At 42.0% G+C, this 25980-nt stretch overlaps 4 protein-coding genes across 5 annotated transcripts; all 4 read right to left on the bottom strand.

Annotated features, from left to right (window-relative positions):
- Window positions 1-36: 36 nt before the first annotated feature.
- LOC102708947 (probable E3 ubiquitin-protein ligase RHY1A) lies at window positions 37-2883 on the bottom strand. Its single transcript, XM_040529237.1, has 3 exons — window positions 2458-2883; window positions 847-1046; window positions 37-754 (listed from the first exon to the last, which is right to left on the bottom strand). The coding sequence occupies exons 1-3, from the start codon at window positions 2608-2610 to the stop codon at window positions 331-333; spliced, it is 777 nt and encodes a 258-aa protein (XP_040385171.1). The 5' UTR covers window positions 2611-2883; the 3' UTR covers window positions 37-330.
- Window positions 2884-10780: 7897 nt separating this feature from the next.
- LOC102718610 lies at window positions 10781-12483 on the bottom strand. Its single transcript, XM_040529668.1, has 3 exons — window positions 12314-12483; window positions 11855-12020; window positions 10781-11714 (listed from the first exon to the last, which is right to left on the bottom strand). Exons 2-3 carry the CDS (start codon window positions 11942-11944, stop codon window positions 11208-11210), a joined length of 597 nt encoding a protein of 198 aa, XP_040385602.1. The 5' UTR covers window positions 11945-12020; window positions 12314-12483; the 3' UTR covers window positions 10781-11207.
- A 5471-nt stretch (window positions 12484-17954) lies between these two features.
- LOC102708669 lies at window positions 17955-19895 on the bottom strand. Of its 2 annotated transcripts, none has more exons than XM_040529550.1 (2): window positions 19757-19895; window positions 17955-19410 (listed from the first exon to the last, which is right to left on the bottom strand). In XM_040529550.1, the coding sequence occupies exon 2, from the start codon at window positions 19265-19267 to the stop codon at window positions 18281-18283; it is 987 nt and encodes a 328-aa protein (XP_040385484.1). In that variant the 5' UTR covers window positions 19268-19410; window positions 19757-19895; the 3' UTR covers window positions 17955-18280. The 2 variants fall into 2 exon arrangements, with proteins under 2 accessions (XP_040385484.1, XP_040385485.1); XM_040529551.1 differs by lacking the exon at window positions 19757-19895 and adding an exon at window positions 19581-19747.
- Window positions 19896-23326: 3431 nt separating this feature from the next.
- Window positions 23327-25453, bottom strand: LOC102718326 (probable polyamine transporter At3g19553). The gene has a single exon (XM_040529230.1). It carries the CDS (start codon window positions 25307-25309, stop codon window positions 23834-23836), a length of 1476 nt encoding a protein of 491 aa, XP_040385164.1. The 5' UTR covers window positions 25310-25453; the 3' UTR covers window positions 23327-23833.
- Window positions 25454-25980: the final 527 nt, after the last annotated feature.

The following is a 25980-nucleotide window of genomic DNA, read 5'->3' as shown; positions in this document are numbered from 1 at the left end:
AGGAACAGAAAAAAGATAACAATTGTATCCACCAAAATTAGCACCAGAAAATTGTAGAGCAACCACACAATGAGCAAATCACAAAAAGGTTCCATGAAAAACAGGCTACATCTCTCTCATTATATCCACTTGCAAAACAACAAGTCAGGTAAGACACAGGATACAGTAAGATGCTAATTTCTGCAGCCTCACACAGTGACAAAGGATCACAGCCTCATCAGCAAAGGGGAAAACCTTGGTACTGGGAGAACAGGTGAGCAGTGACAAAGTTAAGGGCTTAAGAGAGGTTCTATAGAGCTGGGGGTTTAGTTCTGAATTCTCAAATTCTCATCATTCTGCTGTTAGGAGAACCCTGGCCCTGCAGTAGGGGCAGTCGCTGCGAGACCGCAGCCATTGCTCCAGGCATGCCGAGTGAAAGATGTGCTTGCATCGGAGCTCGATGAGCCCGTCTGCATCTCCGCATCTCTCCAGGCATATAGAGCACTCCACTGAAGGTCCTGCGAGTTCGTCGCCATCTGTTCCTTTGCAGCTTGCTACTTCTTCTTGAGTAGCTGCTGGTTCAGAACAATGCGTGATCAGCGTATGCTCATCTTCAATGTTGAAGGATTCAGCAGTGCTCGCTTGGAGTTTGCAGGGAGCGATCGTTACGTCAGCGTGAAAGCAGCTGGTTAGACTACCGAATATGCTATCTGAAGTGGTGGAGACGCCCGGAGCTACTCCAGCCCGAATGGTTTCTGATGATGATGTGTTTTGCCTGCAACAATGGGATATCATTCTTGTAAATGCAGATTCTGTGTAGCTTAAGTTCTAAACTGGAGGATGGAGCGTGGAAAAGATGATGCAGACCTTCTTCCCGACAAGTCCACACTGTTAAGCCTCTGAAGTAGCCTTTCCCTAGCTTGCTGAACAGAATCAGGAAGCCGGCCATGATCTGATACGCTGCGGTTTAGTCTTGAGTTGGAACCTGTGCTTCCTGCTTGTTCTATTATGTTTCCAGCAGATGTGACACGCTTTGCGGTATCTCTTTTATTTCCTGGAACATGTTCCTGACCATAGTTTTATAATAACAAATGTTACAAACAGCGTATAGTTACTGAGGAAGGTTTCACAACAGTTAACACTCATGAAGAAACATAGGAAACCATACTTAATTCTGCAATGAAGATGATATCGTTGCATACTGAGAAAGATTGCAGTCAAGCAAAGGGTATTGAAAGCAATGATCTTCAGTAACAAGGGATTGTATCCATGTGATTGTTTGGTGATTCAGCACACTTTCTAGTTGCTTGCTCACCACAAAACTAGCACATGATACATGATGGATATCCTACGGAAATCTACTGGTTCAATAGAGACAAGACTATTAGAGACGCTGAAACTTAACATGATTAAACACTACAGACATGTTCACACCTGTGTTTAGTAATGGAAAATCCAGTCAATAATTTAGGGGAAATGGAACAAGACAAGTATTAGCCAGAAATGATTGCCACTAAACAAATGGGAACTTCCATAAAAAGGTTTTTGCATAGCAGTTTCCAGCAATTAGCATTTAATTAGTATGAACGAAAAGTACTATGGGCTGAATTATGCTACTACCACATTTGAGCTACAAGCACAAAGAACTGTCTTGTCATGCAACCATAAATATACCTTCGAAACAATTGAACCTCCTTTCTGGAAAAAAAACTCTGGTATGTTACCTTCTTAATCATAGTATGGCTATAGTAAATACCATTCACAAGTTACAGCATATTCTCTAACCTAGTTTGAAAAGGACAGTGAATCTAACTTTGTAGCATCACCTGAATTATCCATAACACCAGCAAACTCTTTAATGTTTCTTGAAGAACAAAAGACCACCAGCCCCATCGTGACACTCAAATATCATAAATCTCATCAGCAACAGAATTTTCTAACACACAACTTAGATTTTGTAGGAATAGTTTTTGGAGAGCCGGACATTTGGTCGCCAGAGATCTGACAAAGGGCATGCATATGAAATAGCAGATGGTACACTGATGAACACCTCGGTTCATTACACCATCTCAACTAACTACAACTAATCCAACTGCAAGCTTCAACACAAATCTTCACCGGTGAACCCTAAAATACAAAGATGAAATTCTCCACTTCCTACAAACTGCATGCTGGTTCAATTCAAGTACCAAATTGGAATCGACAGGGCCCTGCTGCTGCCCACTTCCAAGATAAATCGTTACACAATCTATTTCCCCTGCCAAATCTGCAATCAACTCGCTGTCTAAACCCTCCCTCCTCCCAGTCAAAATCGTTTCTTTGGGACTCACCCCAAATCGCTAGCTACTGGAGAAAACGATTCTCACTACTCGTAAGCTAAAAAAACACAACAAAAAACACTGGAGAAATCCTCCCCCGTTTCGCCCCACTCGAGAAGACGCTATAAAAAAGATGAGCCAAGAAACGGCAGAAGCTCACCTGCTTGGAGAGGGAGCTGCGTCGGCGGCGAGGGGCCGCGGGGTCTCCACGGCAGAGCCTACGGCGCGGGTCGGGAGGCTCCGGCTCCAGCTCCGGCGGCGGCGGCGTCGGGCGGCGGCGCTGGAAGTAGACGATCTTGGAGGCGATCGGCATGCAGCACTAGCAGAGCAGCGAAGAAGAAGAAGAGGGAAGATGTGGCGAACTATTGCAGCTTCACTTTCTCTTCCTCCTCCCACCTTTTTATACCGGCTTTCTTCCTCTGCATTTCGTCAGTTATCACCTCCTGAAAGTTGAAACCATTTTCCCTTTTCTTTTTCGTTCTCTCTCTCTCTCTGAAAGTTTCTGAATTTTTTCTCGTCTTGCTCACGTCAAACTCTTGCCTTTTGTTCCGATTCTTGCGAATCCTCGAAAAAGATGGTTTCTTGCGTTGTGTTGTGCTTGTGTCGTCGCGCTGAGAATTTGGACGGCTTAAATGAAGATAGAAGCGTGATGGAAAGTCGATGGACTGTTTGATGACAAGGACATAATATCAACGAACAGCGAAAGAAAGAAAAAGATGCAATCTTTCGCGCTACCGATGTGGTGAAAAAAAGGGTTTTGGGAGACATAATGTCGACATATCTCTATATTTAGCCGAGGTAAATGTTAATTATGTGATTTAAATTTTTATTAGAATTATACTCTAAACCGTTTCCTTTTAAGGGTAGTATTAGATTTCTCATAGGATTCTTTCGGACTTTTTCTATTAAGACTCTTTGTTTTTCTTTATATATATACTATTGTAATAAGAGTCGCGACGACTATTATAATCATCACTTACAGTGTTTTTGTTGGTTGACGCTCGTGATTTTTTCCTGCAAGAGTTTTTACGTTAAATTTGTGACTCAATTGTGCCTCTATTTTCATAACAGTAAATGTACTTAAAACACTATACATTTTAATCAAATTGACTATACTATACCAGTTTATTCCTTTGTTTTCTTGGAGAATTACATCAAATTATTCTGAGCGGACTACATAGATATGTGGGGCTCATTGATTTTTTTTCTTTTTGAAAGAAAGTGGGGCGTAATGATGGCCATCTCCCTTCATCATGTTGATCACTTTGGACTTGGAGTTTTGAAATGTGAAATTAGTGCGCCTTTTGGTGACATGGAAGGTCATTAATCTGGAACCAACTCTGGATGTGACCAAATTAAATGGTGCCAAATGTATTAGCTAAGCATATCTCCCACACAATTGAGTAAGTATCAAGTGAGATTACAACATCATGGCATGCTTTGAGCAGTATAAAGAAACTAATTAAGCATTCAACCCTAAACCAAAAATTAAATTTTCAACTTTAAATTTTTGGAGTTCTTTTCACCGAAATTTATTTTTCAGTCTTAGCTTCTAGATAGCTAATAATATATATAAAAAATTTTATTCAAAAATTACTTTTCATTTATAAATATACCGTTTTAAAAAAAATCAAACAATTACCTCCTAATTCGCATATGTGAAACTAACGTTCAGTTTCTTTCCCAGATTACCGCACAGTTGGTTAAGTGTAGCTCACAAAGCCAAATGAACTAGCTTGAGCTAAACAACGAGTCGAGCTGAGCTAGGTTACTGACTCATTAGGTAGGATAATTATAGGATCGAAATAGAGTTAACCACACCTATCAAAGAGGGGTGAATGGTAGGTAGAACTAAAACCCAAAAATCTTTTAGCAGAAATAAAAGATTATCTCTGATTACGCCGCTCCTATGCCGCCAATCTGGTTACGCCACTCCTATGCCGCCAATCTGGTTATGTCGCTTCTGAGATTAACTTAATCGCGCCGCTCCTGTGCCGCCGATCAGATCGTCGGAATTCAGAAAATCATCAGTAAATGAAAAGCAAAAGACATAGATTGAATGCTCTCAACTTTATTGCTTCAACTGGTATTTACAAAGTGCATCAACAACACTTCTATCAAAATCGTCGATCTAGAATCACAACTAAATCTCATAAAACACACACTTGGAACATATCCCTCGGTCTCTATTTATATCGAAAAGTCCATGATCAAATAGAAGTAGGACTCCGGACTCATCACTTAGTTTCCTAATCAAATTCAAGGTATCCAAACCAAACAATCTTATTTTATCCAAACATAACTGCAATAGCCACGACAACGTACGAACCAGAAATCCATGCGTGCTGCTACAGTAGTCTAAACGCGCTACAGTGATCCGACTGGTACATTACCGTGACGTGTACTGTAGCACAACTCCCTTTCCTTTTTCTCATCCAATTTTCTTCACGAACATGGACGCTTGCACATGTAACTTATGAAGCCCGTTACGATTTTAGGTCACACGGTGTTTCTTCATCGTGTGCCACATCGTATTCAACATCGTCACCTGACATTCTCGATCATCTAGACCTTAGCTCCTCCCTAAACCTAGTCACGATCCTAACACCGTTGACCGATATTGACCTACGTGGATCACGACTCTAGTCCAATCATGTCACATGACATCTCGACCATCCAGATCTCAGTTCCTCCGTAAACTTAGTCATGGTCCTCACCATTAACCACAGTTAACCTCAAGTCACCTACATACATAGAGACAAACCAACTGTTTCCAGACATAGATATCGCAACCTGATCCACCTTAGTTACACACCGACATCAACACCATAACTATTTTCAAACCAAATTCTATCAATTTACAAGTCAGTTGTTCATCACAAAATATTGATCATGACTATCACGAAATATTGATCATGACTATGATCTTACAACAATTTGCTAGACCAAACCGAGTTGAGCTTGCTCGACATCCAGTCATATCTTGCCTAAAGCTTTGGCTCTGGAGTTTAAAAAGAAAAAAGAAAAATCAACACGAGGTGCGTGAAGGTGACCATTCAAGAATTTGATTCGGTCAATTTCACCAAAAGTGTCATTAACGAGGAGTTAATTAATACAGCTAAGCAAGTGTCAAAGCGACCGGATCGGTGCGGCACTAAGGAAAGGTGGAGATGGACTAGTGTCTAAGTGTCACACACTATCACCGCGGCTGGGCCCAGCTGTCAGTGACACGTCCACACCCCATAGTTTTACACGTGGCATTTGTTGCAACTGATTGATTATATATGTCCGGATCATCTGGGACAAACCACACGTCGCACAGATGTGAACCTTTTATTTTTCATTTATTAATTTTTGCTGCTAAGCTGCTTCTATCAAGTCACTAATGACAACAAAAACAATGCTGATGGCGTGACCCTTAAAAGTATGTTAAGAGCATCCACTGACTGTGTTTTCGTCTACTATTGACTATCCGTTTCGTCCATAAATATAAGCATTGCTCAGTTTTTTTTATTTAATGTCGTTACTTAAAAATCTAAATCTACGTTTAATCATTCATCATAATAAAATATACATAATTATTATTTATTTTATCATATCACTAAAGGAAATTTAAAACAGTGGCCAAACATTAGAAATCGATGAGAATTTCTTTTAAGAATTTGTTAATAAAATATATCTGTTTAAAGATTGCTCATATTATTTACCATCCTATTCCTCGTTAATTATGGATAAATTCTTTCTACTATTCAACTTTCTAAGACATATTAAATCCGTTCCAAAATATGAAATTTTGTATCTTAATAGAAGCATTTATGTATTGATTTTTACGATTCAAACCATTTTGATGATTGCAATCAGGTGCTTCTAAAGGGGATCTAGTCCATTCAATTTTTTTTTTAAAATGACTAAAAATATTTTATCGATCCTTAGTATTTGCCAATTAACTTAGAAATGCACATGTGTTTATAATGGTTTGGAGTGTTTAAGTTAGGAGAGGCATTTTTATATGCCAAACTAAAGTTGCTTTGGTTTCTTCTCACCTTAATCTCTGTTGAAAAGGGATGGGGGAGTTAGTAGTCAAAGTTGCTTGAGTTTGCAGAAATATATTCATGTTGATTACTTTGGAAGTGAATTAGGTGCGCCCTTTGATGACTTCTAAGGTCATTAATAACAACAGAGATGGCCATTGGGCCAAATGCATTAGCTGAGCATATCCCCACACTTTGAGTTACCGTCAAGTTAATTTACAGCATGTCAGCATCGATCGTGGCGTATTTTGTATTTCTTTTGCGTAGCAAAATGCAACAACGACATAATTAATTAAGAGCTAATTAATTAAGCATTGCACATGTGAAACCCGACGCTCCATTTCTTCCATGCTTCGCTGTCATCCTAGGTTGTAGTAAAAAAATGCGTGAAGGTGAAGTACTCCATAAGGACCATAACAGCCTAAGAAATTTGGCATGATGTATATATAACCAAAAACGCCAAGAGGACATACTCCAACTTACAGTGGACAAACAGATGTCTATACCCATTCGTCCTAAAACATGAATATTTTACGATTCAAATTTATACCACAACATAACTATTTCTATGTTGATTATATTGATTTCAACCATTTAACTTAGAGCCAATTAGGTACTTAGAAAAGAAATCTAACTAATTTAAAATTTAAAAATTAATCATTAAGTAACTAACAATATTTTTTTTATATCTTTTTAGTCTATATTAAATAAAATATCTTCTTAGTCTATATTAAATAACTTAGAGATGCATTTAAGAATGTAGTTAGTTAGCTACGTGCCGCCGAGTGGTTTTACACGTGTCATTTGTTGCAACTGACTTTGTCCATGTCCAGATCATCCAGGACACTGTCACACGTGGCACAGACGTACGGAAAGTTAACATCATCTTGACCTATCTCGAGTCAACGGTGATAACAGCATTGCTGATAGCCTGATCCTTTGATGGTTGCAGTGTCTACTTGAAAGACTCCAAGCTACAACGGCTTCGTGTTCTATTTATTTATGGTCAAACGGATTGTTAAGATATGTTAGTTAATAGGTTTATTAGTCAAAGTGATTTGTGTTTGAATGAACCATGCAGATAAAAAAAATGGTAGGCAAGCTTGCAAGGTCGAATACTTCATTATTATTTTAATAAAACAATGGTCTTGAAATGATGGATTCCAAGGATGATATTCACCTTGGTGGTCATTGCATCATGCTCAAACGGAAAATATATATGTCAATTGGGAGGCTTTTGATCGGTGCGAGTTTATAAAAACTTTATTCATACAATTTTTCTAAAAATATGTTTCAAACATAATTTTCATTTTATACTATTCATTTATTCATTCATATCCTTGATATCTATCCCAAAATCATTCAACCATCAAGGTACTAACTCAGCGCATAAATTACACCCATGGACTTTCGTTTTGATCATGTCACGTGGTTATCCTTTGGTTGTTTGATGAAAAAAACAAAATGACTTATTTACAATACTAATGTATTCTTAACGATAAAAACAAATATCTAAAGAAAAACCTTAAAATTAACTTTAAATTTAAGATTAAAAATTAAGTTTTTAATTTATAAGTCTAATTAGAAATGAAAAGATAAGCTCGCCGATCTTCTTACCATAGTAGCCTGGTAGCAAGTAACTATTTTACCTTTTGCCATTATTTTTCTTTTGAAAAGTAAATTAATAAAAGGTCAGGTAAAAAGCATGATCTAGAATTTCCACGAGAATATTCACCTTTTTACCTTCTCCCACTTACTTCGCTAGTCAGTGGAGCTTGTGTCGTTCGTGCACACTTTCGAACAGTTGTTGTGAGTTGTGACGCTCCCCAGATCAAATGAGGTGTTACAAGAAGGCCCGAAGGAAAAAAAAAAAAAAAGAGGTGAGTGAGACGTGACGTCACGCTCACGTACGCCATCTCACAAACTTGAACTGCCTTGGGCTTTTCCTGCTTGCCTCTGTCATGGGCTGGGCTCACGTACCCTTGAGTATGATGTAGTTGGGCTGGGCTGGGCCCTTTCTAAATCTGAATATCTATACATGATGAAATTAAAGCACTTCCTGTGTTTTTTTGGCAAAAGAATCTTTTTGATTTTTTTAGAACACAGTGAAACGCAGACGATCACTAAGGCCTTGTTTAGTTTCCAAATTTTTTTTTCAAAAACATCACATCAAATTTTTGAACATTTAAATAAAGCATTAAACATAGATGAACCAAAAAACTAATTGCACAGTTATGGAAGAAATCTTGAGACGAATTTTTTAAGCCTAATTAGCCCATGATTAGCTATAAGTGCTACAGTAACCAACATGTGCTAACGACGGATTAATTAGGCTCAAAAGATTCGTCTCGCGGTTTCTAGGCTAGCCGTGAAATTCGTTTTTCATTCGTGTCCGAAAACCTCTTCCGGCATCCGGTCAAACATTTGGCGTGACACTTCTTTTAAAAATTTTCTGCATCTAAACACCACCTAAATCACAAACTCACAAATGATTGTCTTTTGACTCTATGAGGTATCTGCACTGAGTGGAGACTGCAAACGAAGTCATGAACAGAACAGTGCCAGCACAGTTCCTGGCTTCCTGGTTGTGCTTTGGTTCATCAAATAATCATTCCAAGAGTATATATATGTCATACATCGGATGAATCAGGATATGTCTGTGTCAAAATGTCAACGACATCAAAAATTTAGGGACATAGATAGATTTTAGGTTCTTGAATTTTATCTGAAAAAAATACAGCTTCTTGATTGTTCCATCTGGTTGGTTTCAAAGTGTGCTTCACACATCACAGTCCATAATTCACACACGAAATCTCCTCGCTCCTCTCTTTTGTCTTTGACTCTTTGAGGTCGCATGTTCTTCCATCTGCAGGTATCTGCAGTTCTGCACTGCATAGCAACAGATAACGGCGATACTGTATATACAGCTACATGGCGTACATGTCATTCATTAGATAAATCAAGCATCCCCGTCCTATCGTTTCTGTTTACAACTTAAAAATTTACTTTTTCAACTTTAAATTTAAGGGTTTTTTTACCATCCTTGAAAAGTACCTCAAGGTACTAAGAATTTTAGTATAAAATTTTGTACTTTGTATCTTAAGATACCACACATTTTACACTAAAAAGTGTGGTACCTTGAGGTGTTTTTTCGAGGACGGTAAAAAAGATCTAAATTTAAAGTTGATTTTGGAGTTTTTTTCATCAAAGTTTATTTTTTAGCCTTGTCTTTTGGATCGCTAAAAATACATATATAAAAATTTTATTTATAAATTGTTTTTCGTTTGTAAATATATCGTTTGGTTTTTTTTTCACGGTCACCCGTAAGATATGCTCTTCCAACTGCCCTAAATAATTTCTGCTTACTTTTTTTAATGCATCAAACTGAGAACAGATTGGGAGAGAGAGGTGTACTGGCAAGCAGCTACTGATGCTTGCAGAGTTGCAGTACGAAATGCTGCTCCATCCCACGGTCATTTTCATTATTTTTCATTGAGATGTATCGCTCTCGATCGGTAACTGCTGCTGTCACACGAGTTTTTTCTTATTGGCATGCAGCCGGGAATCATGCCGGGGATTTTTCACATACGCACTGCACAACAATTTGTCTTCTGGTGCCCCTCTGTCAGGTTCAGGATTTGGGTGCAAGGCATCGTTGAATATATTACATGTTTTTGTTTCAGTTTGGTTTCAGTTCGATTCAAGATAACGATGGATCACCTGCTGCATAATTTATATGTATTGCTCGAGATTTCTTCAGGTAGTGGTTGCCTTCTCCTTACTGCTACCCTCTTCTGAAACTTCTTTGCCACTTCTCTTTCTGAACATGCGTGCAATTTCCTTTTAGTTTTTTTTTAACATTTTTTGTTTCTTGTGTGCTTCTGGCTTGGATTGCAAAAGACACCTGAATCTAGATATCAAATACAGGTCAACTATTTTATTCTCTTCTCAACAGCTTCCAGAGATATCTTGGTCTTGAATAATTGAATTACTAAACCCAAAGCAACATTTATCCTGATGTAGTGATATCCACTTGCATTTTTTGGTGTCATTAATGTAATTGCAATCATCTCCTTTTCTTGGCTGAAGCTCTATACATTTGGCAAAGCATTGCTTCTGCTTACAATGTTCCCTTGAAGAGTCAATCATCATAGTCATTAGAGAGAAAAGGCAACTTCATTCTCTTAATTTCCTGATGGGCCATTTTCTCAACTGAATCTTAATTCATTTTTTTAAAAAAAATATTAAGATATAAATTTCAAACTGATCTCAGCTTCAGAAGACAGCATGCCTAGTGGCCATCAGCTGCAACTTTTTGCACTGCAAAGAAAAAAATTCAACCTCTTTTCACTTTAATTTCCATGCACCCCGCTAGCTATGCTTTCTACTCCTCTTCCTCAGTTTCACTGCCTGATTATTACCTTTTTCACTGCAACACCCTTTTTTCCAGGTTACCTTTGCATCCATGCAACCATGCATGCAACTGTGCAATCAATAATGTTCCAATGTGTCACTGCAAATCATGAACAGCATCAGAACATGCCATGAGGCTATCTAATTAGTAGACACAAATCAATCAGCATCCACTCATTAGCCAAGATCAAATGATGGTGATGATGATCATAAGGACAATTTGGGATCAGGATTAGGAGGAATTAAGTTTAACCTCCTGCCCAAATTGCACCTGGTCACCAAGATAGCTAGGACAAATTAATTAACAGTAGGAGGAGTGAAATGATTAAGCTAGTGGCTAGCTTCTTCTTCTTCTTGCTCTTCTTCTACAAGCACAAGCAGCTAAGCTAGTAGCAGCAGCAGCAGTAGTAGTACAGTGTGATCATGGACATGGACAGCTTAAGCTTGAGCTTGAGCTTCTTGGAGTTCATGTCATCCTGAGGCTGAGGTACTGGCACTGCACCAGCCATGGCGACTGCTGCTGCTTCATGGCCTCTCCCATCCCGAGGTCGAACGCCATCGCTCGCTGGCACGGCGGCGGCGGCATGGGCGGCGCGTGGAGGAACGTGGCGCCCTCGGAGTACTCGGCCGAGGAAGGCGACGAGAGGCCGCCCGTGCTGCTGCCGGAGCAGTCGGAGGCGAAGGGGGAGGAGGCAGCCGCCGCCGCCGCTGCGGCGGCGTTGTGGCACTTGCGGGAGCTTCCGCCGCCGCCGACGGCCAGCGTCAGGTCCAGCAGCTCGGCCGTGTCGCTGTCGCCGGCGTCGTCGACGTCGGCGCTGACGATGTACTCGTCGGCGGGAAGCTGCAGGTTCAGCGCGCGGCGCGGCTGCTTGCTCCGGCGAGGCTGCCGGCGACGGCCGGAGCTCAGCTCGGCCATGGTCAGGTCGCTCATCAGCTGCCTCTGGATGCGGTACAGGCGATGCAGCTCGTGAACCTGATTAAATTAGATTTAAATTCGATCTAATCAGATTCAGCTCATGTGTAGGATGCAAGAATTTGCAATGGGCAGTGATTAATTAACTAGAAGTTGATAAGATTAAATCACAGTGAGCTAATTAAGCTGCATATATGTACCTGCTGTCTGAAGGTCTCCTCATGCTTGAGCATGGCCATCTTCATCACCTCCATGTCACATTGCCTCACAAGCTTATCCATCCTCATCATCTGCTTCAGCTAATCCTCTTGGATCGATTGATCCTAGTAACTTTCCTCAGCTTGATTCAGGATTCAGATCACCAAGCTGAAATGTGGAGCAACGATATATTAAGCACTTGGGGGAAGAACAAAAAAAACTCTCTTTTTTCGTTGATCCTAATGTTTCAGACTTCAGAGATGATAATTTGCAGCAACCATCTAGCAACCACCAAAGCAAGACAGGTAGTGAAGTATATAATGAATCCACATATTGACAACAAAAAGGATGGAAAATGAAAAACAACAAGTGAACTCTGGTCAAGAAGCATGATGATGTCACCAGAACAATCTCTGAATGACACAAACAAACATTTCAGGGCTTCGAGCCAAGAAACTAACCTTTGTATATGTATCCAAAAAACACAAGATGCCTGTGGTGTTGTCTGTTCCTCCTATCTTCCTCTACCCTTGTTCAGTCAGTAGTTGCATGCACACCCAACCACTTTGCAGAGGACAAAACAAGATAGCTGTTTGTGTGTGTGTGTGACTGAATGTGTGATGCTGGAAATGGGAGTGACATGGGGTGGTGGTGATTTATAAGCACTGGCCATGGTGGCTCCATTCCAAGTTTCCAACCCAAATGCAAAGCTGTGCCTCTCTCTCTCTCTCTCTCTCTCTCAAACTTCACTAGACACTAGGAGGAGGGGCATTTTTTTTTTTTACCTTGGACCCCCACTCCTTTTTGGCATGCCAAGCAAGAGGCCCAGAGGCCTGGGGCAATGGCACTAGCCAGTTTGCATGAGGTGCCCCTCCCAGAGCAGACAACCCTGCAGGAGTCTAGTTTAGTCTTCCTCTTCTCTACTATCTGTGGACCCCCACAGGGAGGAGTACATTTTCAAAGTTGAAGAAGGGCACTTTGTGTGTGATGCAATGTTAGCACACTTAACAAGTTAGCATGCTCATTGCACAGATGCAGGCATTGCACTTGCACACATGTTAGTGCCATCTACCAATGCTTGTGCAATTCTTTACTGAATGAATCAGTTTAGTTCTCTGAATGTACTATGTGCAAGTAAGGTTGCAGCAACTAACAACTGCCTAGTAAGATGGAGCTGTCAGTTTTGTCACTGAAAACAAGCAAAGGGGAGGCATTTCCATGTGTGAAATGTAGCTGATGATGATGAGGGGGGATGAGATGAGGCTCCTGTGCAATGAATTATTGCCACAGCATTACACATATGATAATTTCCCTTTGCAACGCCTGCAATGCAGGGATCTTATCTATCCAAATGGATGCATCCAAAGACCCATATCTTGAGGAGGAGATAATGGCAGGTTCTTGTCTCACTGTTGGTCCACCCTGACAAATCAGGGAAAGACTTGTTGTGGGAAGAACAGTTGCTGTGTTATGTACATATGTCTGCATTGCAGGAAAACCAAGCAAGCAGAAAAAAGAGAAGCAAAGGCTGATGCAGACACATCCCTTTGAGAGGAAGCATGAGTTACACTAACACATATGCATGTCTGATTTCTGACACAAACACAAACTGAGGTCTCCATAGTTTTAATCACAGTGCTTAATTTTTGCTTCACTGACCAAATCACTCAACACTGCTAGCACTATTGTGCTAATTGCAGCAAGCAACAGAGTCTGCAGAGATTGAGAGGTTGAACTGAAATGTGCAGGGAGGAATTTGTTTACAATAATGGAGACTGAGAAAAGCTCAAATTTTTAAGTGATTAGCACACTAACAGGAAAGCCTAAGCAAGGGTGATGGATAGTCCAAGGGACAAGACAATGGCGCACGCCTTGCCGGCGCAGGGAGGCGCAGCCGTACGATGAGGTGGGCCCCCCTCATCTAGAGAGAGAAAGAGAAAGAACTAGAGAGAAGCACTCCTGCTTTCTCGGCTTTCTTTTACTACTCTTCTTCCTACTGCAATGGCTTTTTGCAAGGATTATTACTATTTTTTATTATCAGTGGTTACCTTTCATGTCTCTTACTAATGCATTTTCACCATTAACAAGTGCTACTCTACTCACTATTGTTATGATTGTTACTGCCTTTGCAATTAACAAGTACACTCACTGATAAGTAGCTCAATGCAGCCTAAAATTTATCACTAGCAGCAGTAGTAGCAATAGTAATATGAGTAGTATGCATTTTTTGTGGATAAAAGATCAAAAAGGTGAGGAATTGGAACAGTGGAAGCTTTGTAGGTAGAGGAGAAAGTGCTAAAGAGAGAGAGAAGGAGCAAGCTCTCATCCATGGTGAGAAAAGATACTTTGTCAGGAGGTTTGCATCTGTTTTCATCCAATTACTCCATGATTTTCAGGACAGGAAAGGGGAGGTCGGCCAGCTCATTCATCGGTTGTTTCTTCAGGAAAAGCAAATTTGATCGGTGGTGACACACACATACACAATGCGGCAGTCAGTGTGCAGCAGAGCGTGTTCATTTGCATCTCGAAAGCATACACATTTGTTGCTAGCACAGCATTTCTGTACTGGAATAAAGAGGAGAGGGACATGTTCTATTCTGTTTCTAGCTTCATGGTTAGAAACTAGATTTCAATCTGAAAGGTTCCAACCTAGTTTGATCCATTTTAAGGTCTCATCAGAATTTTTTTTTTCTGTTAAGTGTTAACAGACAGCAATGGTCACACTCTGATGGCTGCTTCCTGACAAAACCTGTTCTTGCTGTTACTCTAAAGTTGAGGCCATTTTGGCCTGAATTATTTGTCAGTGTTCAAGCTTAACCAAACAGCAGCATGCATGCAGGAGCAGCCAGTGATCACTGATCAGTAAAGTAAAGTAAACTAAAAAAAGGGAGAGCACCAAACACTGGGCAGATAAACAAACACAAGAATTTAACCTGGTGGCAATGATAAAGTAATCAGGGAGGTGAGGAAGGAAGGAAGCAAAGCATGCAAATGAACTCGCACGGGCTAAGGGCGTTAGCTAAAATTCAGTGCTGAACTTTTCAGAGGGGAGAAAAGTACATCGATGTCTGTAAAAATTCAGGCTGCAGTCTCCATTCTGTCTCCCCACACATACTGCCTCCTCAAAGTTGCAGCCTTGCTCATCATTTCAGCTCCCTGGAACCCTGTGCAAGTGCAGCTCTAACAGCTAGTTTTAGGGTTGTAAAAGAAATGGAGAAAGAGAGGAATGTCTCCACTAACCTGAAAGAAAAAAGAATCAGAGAAGCTTTGCTGATGCCACCACCACCATCATCATGATCACATAAGGGTCAGTGTGAGTGTGAGTGAGCCCTCACCTATTTTGTCAACACCTAAAAGAAGATGACCGATACAATGATCTAGCCTAGTCCCAGTACAAAGTGAAGTAATTTTGTGAATGGTGATGATGAGTGTTGTGTGAGCTTTTTTTTCACTCTGAACAAGATGGTGTGGGCATGAGTCTGATCTGCTTAAAATGGTTTTGTTATGCCTGTTTGACCTTCTCTGCAAGTATATTACATCACCAATTGAAAGCTGCAGATCATACATTCAAACTGCATATATATAACTGATGTCTGAACAAAATGGTGAGCCCATGAGTTTTGTTCAGCTTAAAATATTTCCAATATGCCTGCTGTTGACCTCAGCTTATACAATCTTACTAATTAGCATCATACTAATCCATAAACTAACTGCATACTTAATCAGCTGCAAATCAAGCTGCATTATGTCAGATGAGCAACATCACTCTGAAACCATGACGAACTTATGCTTTGTTTGATGAACCAAACTGCAGAACAGAATTAGATATTCAGACTAGGACCTGAACCTTTTTGTGCTCACCTCCTCCTCGAGGCCGGAGCCGACAGCGCCCCGCCATGCACGCTCGCCTCCTGCGCCGGCCGGCCGGCCGGCCGGCGAGCCGAGACGAGCACCGAAAGGAGGAGGGGGAGCAGCAGTGGGGCAGTGTTGTGGCTTTGCATTGCATGGTGGAAATCTTCTTCCTCTTCTTCTTCCTCGCCGTGTGGTTCATCTTTTCCGCTGCAAAAGGGAGGATTGGTCTCCTCAAAAGGCGAGGCCGTGGTATTGATGATGACCTCACATTAACACGAGCTTAGCTTCTGAACAAAAAAAAAAAAATCTTGCCTCTGAATCTGAGTTTAAAGAAAAGCATTGCCTCTGAATCTGAGTTTTTCTTTTGTAAAAAAAAATGCCACTGGAATTTTATTGATTCATCAGAGGCAATGAATCCTATTTTTTTTGGCTGAAAAAGAAATGCATATGAATCTGAGTTTTTGTTTTAAGAAAAACAGGTGCCTTTGAAAACAAAAGGCAGGTGCCCCTGAATCTGATTCTTGTAATTTGTAACTAAAAGTATTGCCCCTGAATCTGAGTTTTTTCTCAGAGCAAAAATAATTTTTAAAGCTCAGCTGAACTTGAGTTTTTGGATGTGCATGGAAACATGAACAGGTCTTTCATCTTTGCGTGCGAGATGAACGTACGTGTGATAAAGTGCTTTGTTTGTTTCAGTGTTATTTTTGCAACAAGTACACTACGCAGCTTTGATGTTCTTGTTTTTTCAGGGCCTATTATTTATCATGTCTTTTCATGGGCTGAATAAAAGCTCTTTACTGAAAAAAAAGTTAACTGCCCTGCTCATTGTTGATGAAAGAAATGCGTGTGAGAAACAAAAAAAAAAAAGGACCGATGCTCCTGTTTGTGGTACTACAAGTCGTTTGGACATGATTGCCTCTGAACAAACAGCTCAGCTTAGGTCAAATTCCTATAGAGAATAGCTGATGAATTGTTGAGCGAAAAAGGGGTTTATATTAGGTTGTTTCTTGCAAATCTTTCCTCAGAGTTCTGTTCCACATCACAATCTTCAGGGTTTTGATTTTGCATTTCAATTATGCATACAACCAACCCAACATGGATATGATCTTGTGATTGACAGGAAGAAAAGGCAGCAAGTGAGACTGGAAACAAAATTCATTCCAACTTCAGAGATATCATCAGATAAGATGCATGTGAGACCATATCATCCTCCCAACTCTGGAGTCTGGAGAGGTTTCTGAAATTCTGTAGTCTGTGCAGAACTACAAATCAGTGAACCTCTTCAGCTATTGTTCTTTGTCCTGAAGGAGGCCAACATCTGGCTCGAAAAAAGAACATGCTTCAATTCCGATGATCTACCCGATTCTAGATAATGCATATATGTGCTGTGGCACTAAATCAGGTAGCATCAGAATGCACATACACACAGAAGGAACTGCATAAAAAAAATTGAACCGCCATAGCTGCATAGATGCATTTAGAGATGTCAGATACTGAAGATGCCGAACAGCAAATCTTGTTGCAGATATGCGGGTTTGCTGGATCAACAAAGCAAACGGGGAACAAACTCTGAAGAAGGATCAACACCGCAAATGGGGAACAACAACAATGCTTTCCAAGCAGATAGGACTGAGAAATCAAAGATTATGGCAACACATGAAAAAATAGGGGACAATTTGCCTCGGTAGAGGAAAGAAAACATGAATGGTAACAATCCAAGCAACAAAACCGGATTCTCTGGACAGGAGTAGGTAAACTGTATCCTCCTCTAATTCTGCAGAGGTTTCTGAATAATTGTAGCATGTACAGACCCTATTAGAGAAAATTCAGGAATTCTTGTCCTCAAGAGAAGGCAAAAAAGAAAAAAAATGGGTTTTTAATGCTTCAATTCTGATGATCTGCCCCATTCTAGATAAGAGGGACAATCGATTGTATCAAGTAATAATATGTTCTGTGGTACTAAAGGGCAAAGGCAGCGCCAGAGTGCATATGGATGTCAGACACTGAAAATGCAGAGCATCAAATCTTGTCCGCCGATGTCTGATCTATTATGTAAAGTTCAGATACTAGGCGAAACTCTGAAGAACGATCGACATAGCAAATAGGGAACAAGAGCAACACTTTGCAAGCAGATCAGTGAGAAATAAAAAACTTATGGCAACGGCACATGAAAATATTCAGGGAGAAGAACATTCATCAGTATAGGAAAGATATCAAATCCACATTGTCAAACGGTAACAAATCCATGCAACAAAACCGAATTCTCTGTATAGATAACTGTAGCATGACCTGCAAGCGACGACAGGATCAAAGATATTGGTAGAATTTTTCTTTATTGTTGTGATTAATCACAAGTAATGGAAGTCCACTATAATGTACCCTAAGGTGTACCATCTTGACCAAGCCATGGGTGTACCAAACAGCCTATGACACTAACTCTCCCTCCCCTCCACCTGAACCTAACTAACTGTAGCTTTCTACAGCACAATAAATGGTAATGCAACTCTGCAATGGGTTGCCTACACTGGTCAACACAAGATTCACTAAAAGAATCTGACAAAACTAGCCGCTCACATTCATCTATTCAACAGATGATAAGCAATCTCCTCACCTAGCCGAGAGAAGTCCCCTCTCAGTAACTGAGGATTACACCGTACTGCTGTCTGAAGATCTAGCAATGAGGCTTGGTAGTAATAGCCAGGTAAACCTGAAGAAAAAACTTGGCCCTGCCCTCCATTTACAGCAGCAACAGTACTCCTGTTTGCTTGGCTCATCCTTGTCTTTCCCCTTGATTTCGCCACACCCAAACAAGATTTCAGCATCTGATTTATGAATACATTCAGCCCAGAATTCAGCACATCAGCACACTCTCGAGTCACACTAAGACCTTCAGCTTTCAGCTTATTCTCAAGTAGCTTCAGCAAGCACTGAGCTTCTGGCAATTCACCATTATTGTAGCATATCTCCGAAGGATGAGGCACCAAAGGCCGAGAATTCTGAGCCATCGGAACTCCCAACGGAGCCCTAATCGGGCTTCTGCTCTGTGCATAAACTGGACTGCCTCCAGCTTGGTTAACCTCCTCACCATCCTCCACAGACACAACCTCCAACGGCGCCTTGCTCCCAGCCGACACAAACTCGCTGGTGCCCTGATGACCAAGAGGCGACTTTCCCAACGGGCTCGGCCTATCAAACCTCCTTTCCCGGCTAGCCATCATCAATCCTCTCCTCGCACCCGCCATCATGCCGTGATTGATCACCGGCCCATTGGACACAGCGCTAGTCTGCGAGTTTCCGGTGGCCGCCTGCCTGATCGGCGGCGGCCCGGCCGACGAGAAGGCATTGCCGAGGATCGACCGGATGAGGAAGTTGTGATGCTTGATGTTCTCCCTCCCCAATGCAGCCACACAGATCCTGTCAAACTCCTCCTTGCCGAGCTGGCCTCCCAGGAACTTCTTGAGGCTATGGAAGTAGAGCTCGGAGCGCTGGGGCCCCAGCTTCTTCACCATCTGCGACTTGAGCTCAAGCGTGTCGACGCGAGCAACCTTCTTCGATGGCTGCATCTTGGAAAATCCCCCAAACCAAATGCAGCAGCAGCAGCAGCAGCAGCAGCTCCCCCTCCCCGGCGAGCAAACCCTAGACGCCGCCGGCTGCGCACCCACGGCGGCGCAGGAAGTGGCCTCCAAGCGAGATTCCAATCACCAACCTGCGGAAGCGGAAGCCAGATCAAAGGGCAATCTTTAGCATGGACACATCCTTATGACACCCCAAAAGAATTTCACCATCCAGCACGAGAACCACCACCCCCCATGCTGATCCAGGAGCTCAGCAAAACTTCCCAACAAATCTACTCCAAATCCAAGGTCAGAAGCATACCGGAACAGTAACAAATCGGAAATCGGAAGCAAACCCAGCTCGAATTTTGGACAAACTCGACCCCAAATCAGAAGGGGGGAGACAGCAATAAAAAAAAAAGCACCAAATTTTACGGGGGAAAGAAAGAACTTGGGGAACATGGAATGGATTTGGGGGAAGAACTGCAGGAGACTTACCTCGATTGCATCCCCGAGTCAAAAAAACTCAAAATTTAGGGTAAAGCAGTAAAAAAAATTGGATCTTTTTTTTTCGGATTGCGGCCGCCGCAATCGGAGCTTATATATATTTTTTTTCTCCCCAATTATGCAGCTGGGCCGGGACGGACGAACTCGGCAGTGTCTCTCTCGTGCGAAATTAGACCAAACAGGACACTGCCTGCCATGCTAATGTCTCGCTGACAGGCCGGGCCCACGCACACGCGTCAGGAGTGTGAGGGACGGGTAAGTGCCTGCCCTGACACGCACGTGCCAAAATGCAAATGGTCTTTGCCTATACATTTACTCTTTGAAACTACACATATTGGATACGAATTTTGACAAGTTATGTATAAGTTCTAAAGGTAACTATGTTTTTAAACGAATAGAGTAGAAGTACTACGCTGGTCTACAACTATAATCTTTATCTTGAATAAAAGATAAAAGATAAGTACTGAAATATAAGAAATAAGATTAAAGATTAATTTGGTCCTAAACTCATGAGGAGTGGAGAGACGCAAAGAGGTAATATGTGACTCAATAGTATGGAAAAAATATTATATAGAAAGAATATTTTATAACATAGTAATTAGTGATAGTAATTAGTGATAGTAATTAGTGAGACGACATGATTGTATAATAATATTACACAATGTAATTCTAAAATAAAAGGATGATTTCTATAAGTTTATATTATATTATAGTATTAGTTTTACATTAAAAATGTGATTTATTACTAGGTACCTTCACAAGCTAAACTAAAGTTAATAATAGCATGCAAGTTCCCACGTAAAAATAAGTTAACACGTAGCTTTCCGCATAAAAATAAATCAGCATATGGCTTGAAATAGGCAAGTTTTTAAGTTGTTCACGTGTTTCAAACGTTATATGTTATATATGGAAAAACAAAGTGTTATACACTTATATGAGTGCAAATAGCGTTGTATGCGATCACGTTAAGAGATCTTGCTTGCAATAGACTTTGCTTCATATAGGATAAAGTGCGCGTCAGGAGGAGGGTTTCATCCATCTCTTTCTCGTAGCCAATAACCGTCTTGCTTAGAAAATATTGTCTATACCATTAAATTTATCTTGGTTTAATAATTTGTCATTTGCACCGTCACTTTTCATAACACATGCTAAAAAATGATCAAAATATCCTCATAGACATACGAGGTTAACATTCCAATATAAGTTTTTTAAAAAAATGAATATTTTTGTGTAGACTTAGACAACATATAGGTGTGCGTACATGTTTCAATATTTTTTAAAAAATGTACTTTTTTGAAAAGCTATTTTCTTGTGGTATATGACAGAATCACCTAAAAAAGATAATAACGCAAAACATTTTGTGTAACATGATATAAAAACAGCACAATAAATATTCTATATAATGTAAACAATCTTATACATGAACTTTCCTCTCACATAAGGAGGCTAAAATATTTCATCTATTTTGAAACTTATAATCGGGTAAATCAAGTGTTGATCTTATATGTCTTTAAGGGCATTTTGGCTAATCTTTTTCTAAAAAGTATTACTCGACCCAATAGCATAATGTCGAACAATTGATTAAATTAGTAGTATATCCTTGAACCAAAACAAAATCAGTGGTAACTAGCGGTTGAAGGAATTTTTTGTTGGGTGATTCTACTCCATGCTCTAAAATTTTACAACGTCGTAAACTTAAGGTTCATATGCAAAATTTCCTAAAGTATGGTATGAATATAGCAATAATCTCTTGTAACATCACAAATTCAGTAGAGCCAGCATTTTGAGTGCACTTTTTTTCTAAAAAAGAATGCTACACAAATATTACAACAATGGGTCATACCTATAGAGTGGATTGGGACTTCGATTTAGGGTGCAAGCCCTTCTAGACCAGAACTAGGAGTGGCCTGCCCAGGGACCATTTGGAGCACCTACTAGAACCACCGCTACCACCGTTTGTTTGTGGTATAGAGTTGTACCCATCAACCAAAAGGTAAAATATGAAACTTTATCGATATTAAGATGTAATCGATATAGTCTTTAGATGTGCTGATATGGATAGGGTGTTGGCGTATGCGTTCATAGGAATTGTCAGTCTGCACATTTTGAGTGATTGCGTTTGTACCATCTTTGATAAAAACGATATTGTCTTAGGAAAACAATCACTCCCTCCGTCATAAAATAACTTTATTTTTTACAATCTGACATATACCAATAAAAAACAAAAAGACTTGAATACCCTTCACCTTATCAAATTCCAATATTCTTCACATTATCTAACTCCAATATATTTATTCCCTACTTCACAAACTCTCATGTAACGATTGCTCTAAAATAAATTTATTTTGGGACAAAGAGACAGAGCAAAAGTAAACTTATTTTGAGATAAATAAAAAAGTTAGTAGGAACCAAGTCTAGTTCACTTGGTTAGAGACGTAGACAATGTCCACTACCTAACTCCAAATTTTTGCCTTACTTACATATTCCAAACACTCGTACATTCACAAGACTAGCAAGGTAGTACAATTGTTGATTGCTGGGGAGGGACCGAGTTAAAACAAAAACAAAATTATGAAAATCAAGGGACCAACCAAACAAGCTGATATGAACATACTATATTTGGTGCATATTTTTCATCCTTCTTTGACCACTCCGACAAAACTAGTATTTAAACCGGCACACAATTTGGTTACAATAGCAATAACTGAGACCGAGTTGGATGCTCCATCTTTAGACATGTCCGGCGTTTGCTTCCCAAATCCGAAAGCGTTTTTGTCGGTGTCCCAGCAACATCGTTTTCAGAATTCAGATGGAACCTAAAAGTCGCAGCTTACACTTTCCTTGTATCCCATCTTTACACAATCATCTTTCTTGTCTAATCGATCTCCAGATGCATTTCGCATCATTCAGAGCTGAAAACCTTTGTGGTATCCTATTCTCTCCATTTACGAATACTTGTTGGTTTTTACCCGGAATGTATTTGATGAACTCTGACCGTTATTTTGTAGGCAAAAATATAATCACCCTTGTCTTTGTTTGTGTTTATAAGCCAAAATTTGAATTTTCAGCCTTAAATTTGAGTTAATTTTGAGGATTTTTTCGCTGAAGTTTTTTTCGAGATTTGACTTTTACATCGCTAAGAATACGTATAGCAATTTTGTTTATAAATTATTTTTCGCTTGCAAATATATCATTTGGTTCCTTACATGAAAAAAACCAAACAATCCCCCCAATATGAGTAAAGCACATTGAATAACAAATCAAATGGTATAACTTTGGTGCTACAAAATTCAACGGTATAAAAATTATTGCTGGTTAGAGCTTAATTAGCACATTAAAGTCAAAAGTACAATTAATTTTGAACCGTGGGAGTATTTCTTTAAGTAGCTCAGTTTCACCCTTGAAACATCACTAAACATCTAGGGAGAAAAACACTGTGAATTTGGTTGCAATTAGACAATTAGCAAAACAACCTGATGAAATAGTAGAGTGGTATTGCTATTCAGCCGTTATGTTTGGCTTTACTGAAAGTCGAAGTTGGCTGCAACTGCAAAATCTGCAGCAAGGTCCATTTCTTATTGCTTCAGGAGGAATGTTGAATTTCAGGGTTCAGATAATCCGATCACAATGATGTGATGAAAATAAATGGGGAGTTCAGAACTGACAGTATAATTACTGATGAACTGCAATTGCAGACTTGCAGTAGAATCAGTATCTCAACTCTGAAAGCTGAAGCTGTTATGCTTTACTGAAACATGAAGCTAGATGAAACTCTGCAACAGAATTGCTGTTATCTGCTGAAAGTGCCACAAGTTGTTCTCAACTCATTTCTGAGTTTCTGACTGCTCTGCTATAATATGCATCACACAAAGAAAGATATATCTACTTAATTAACTAAATTGTATTTCACTCTGAGGCAAATTAATCTTTGACATGTGCAAGGTGTGCTCCCATGTTTTAGGATTCACAGATCACAACAATCTCCTGACGAAAACACAATGATCACTGTACTCTGCTGCAATTCTGTAGATATATATGTAGTATTTACTGAAGAGAAATCACTGTACACTAGTTGTCCTTGTTGACACTGATCGCACCTTCCCCGGCGTGCTCCTCGTCGGCGGCGGCGAGGAGGACGGCGCGGACGTCCTCGACGTCGTTGCCGTCGTCGGACCCCGCGGAGGACGATGATCCGTGGAGGCTGTCAGGCGGCGCCGGCGCGAGGAACTGGACGCAGCCGGCGGTCTTCATGCGCTCGATGCCGTAGTACATGGCGACTCCGGCGACGGCCACGGCGGCGCTGACGACGAGCGTCCTGGCGGAGGCGAGGCACATGACGGTGGTGATGAGCGCGACGGGCGGGATGCACATGACGGCGGCGCCCGCGGCGCCTACGGGGATGCGGTACGGGCGCGGGAGGTCGGGGTCCTTGACGCGGAGCTTGACGAAGGCGGCGAACACGGCGAGCATCCCGAGGCCGTAGAGGAAGTTGAGGAACTCGATGATCTCCTGGAAGCTCATGAAGGAGAGGATCACCACCCCCATCGCCGAGCAAAGGATGCTGTACGTCGGCGTCCCGTGCCGCGACCTGCGCGCGAAGATGGCCGGGATCATGCCCATCTCGGCCATCCCGAGGAGCTGGAACGAGTCGCTGCTCATCTCGGCCTCGAAGAGCCCCATGTTGGACATCGCCGCGGCGCCCTGGATCCACACGCGCAGCCACGGCCCGCCGATCCGGCCCCCAACCTCCGAGAAGAACCCGTCCGTCCACTCGGCCGCCGTCTCCGACGGCAGCGCGCCGGTGCCGGCGAGGAGCGGGATGAGGTACGCGCCGACGACGAGGCCCACGGCGCCGAACACCGCCTTGGGGAACGTCTTCCTCGGCTCGTCCACCTCGCCGGCGAGCGTGCTGGCCTTGTCCCAGTAGTTGAGATTCCAGAACATGGAGTTGAAGTAGGCGCGAGGCTCGATGGCGCGCGCGTCGACGGCGAGCCACCGGGACGGGCGGATCTTGGGGAGCGCGAGCACGGTGAGGGCCACGAACGGGGAGAGCGAGAACGCGGTGAGCGCGAGCGCGGAGAGGCCGACGAGGTGGAGCCCCCGGAAGTTGAGGTAGGTGAGCGCCGCGGTGAGCGCGAGCACGGCGAGCGACCGGGCCGGCGGCGAGAGGGCGACCCCCCCGCCGGAGCGGAGGTAGTCGAGGAAGAGCACCGGGTAGAGCGCGTTGTCGAGCGTCCCCGACGCCCACTTGGAGAAGCCGACGAGGAAGGCCGCGACGGGGCCGAACGCGGCGGAGACCCAGGCGACGTAGCCGGCGTTGGTGGGGAACGCGGAGGCCAGCTCCGCGGTGACCAGCGCCTCCGGGAGCGACCAGAGCACGGGGAGGACGAGGAACCCCAGGATCGGGAGCAGCGCGCCGCCGCCGGCGCGGACCGAGTCCTCGATGCCGAAGGGGCCCCCCGACACGTCGTAGAAGATGAGCGCGATGAGGGGGAGCACCGTGAGACGCCGCCGCATCGGCGCCGCCTCGCCGGCTCCGGTCATGCGCCGCCTCGCCCGCCCGCGCGGCCGGGGTTGGGGTTGGTGGCCGCCGGCGAAGCAGACGGCGACGGCGACGGCGACGACTAGGTGCTCGGCGGGGTGGCGTGTGGGTGGGGGAAGATATGGTGGGGGGTGGGTGAGTGGATGACAGGTGGGGCCCCGGGGAGTTCCGACGCGCGGGGGAATCGCATCGGGTCGGTGGGCCCACGTCGCAGTGTCGGATGCTTACGCATTAAATTAATTAATTTATATTGATTTGCCAGTAGGCCTCCAAATTGGAATAGTTTTTTAAATGTTTGACAAATTAAACTTTCATGGTTGACAAAAGGCAGCACATGGCAGCTCTGTCGCTGGTTGCAGTACAATTGGAATTTTTATATTAAATGCATCCTTCTGATATTTATTTTTCAAAAAAATATTCTAAAACTTTTTTTTTCAAATTTTGCACCATTTCTCATCCCATCTAGCATGGCAACATAACATCGTTACAGCATATTATGTTGACGTGGCACTCTTTTTTGCCAAGCCGGTCTTGCCGACCAAACAGTGCATGTTTTTTCAAACTCTGTTACGCCATTGATTTTTTTAATAAGTTTGATCATTTATCTTATTTAAAAATTACATAATTATTAATTATTTTTATATTATTTTATTTATTGTTAAATATATTTTTA

This window comes from Oryza brachyantha, chromosome 12 (assembly GCF_000231095.2).
Source record: "Oryza brachyantha chromosome 12, ObraRS2, whole genome shotgun sequence".
In the NCBI taxonomy this organism is placed as follows: domain Eukaryota; kingdom Viridiplantae; phylum Streptophyta; class Magnoliopsida; order Poales; family Poaceae; genus Oryza; species Oryza brachyantha.
This window is presented reverse-complemented; position numbering and strand designations above follow the sequence as displayed.

Bases quoted from the DNA above. Each gene is read 5' to 3' on its own strand.
- LOC102708947 (XM_040529237.1), bottom strand. From the start codon at position 2,610: ATGCCGATCGCCTCCAAGATCGTCTACTTCCAGCGCCGCCGCCCGACG. The intron at 1,047-2,457 runs GTGAGCTTCTGC...AACTATGGTCAG, and splicing joins GCAGCTCCCTCTCCAAGCAG to GAACATGTTCCAGGAAATAA. The intron at 755-846 runs GTCTGCATCATC...CCATTGTTGCAG, and splicing joins GTGGACTTGTCGGGAAGAAG to GCAAAACACATCATCATCAG.
- LOC102718610 (XM_040529668.1), bottom strand. From the start codon at position 11,944: ATGATGAGGATGGATAAGCTTGTGAGGCAATGTGACATGGAGGTGATG. The intron at 11,715-11,854 runs GTACATATATGC...TAATTTAATCAG, and splicing joins AGGAGACCTTCAGACAGCAG to GTTCACGAGCTGCATCGCCT.
- LOC102708669 (XM_040529550.1), bottom strand. From the start codon at position 19,267: ATGCAGCCATCGAAGAAGGTTGCTCGCGTCGACACGCTTGAGCTCAAG.
- LOC102718326 (XM_040529230.1), bottom strand. From the start codon at position 25,309: ATGACCGGAGCCGGCGAGGCGGCGCCGATGCGGCGGCGTCTCACGGTG.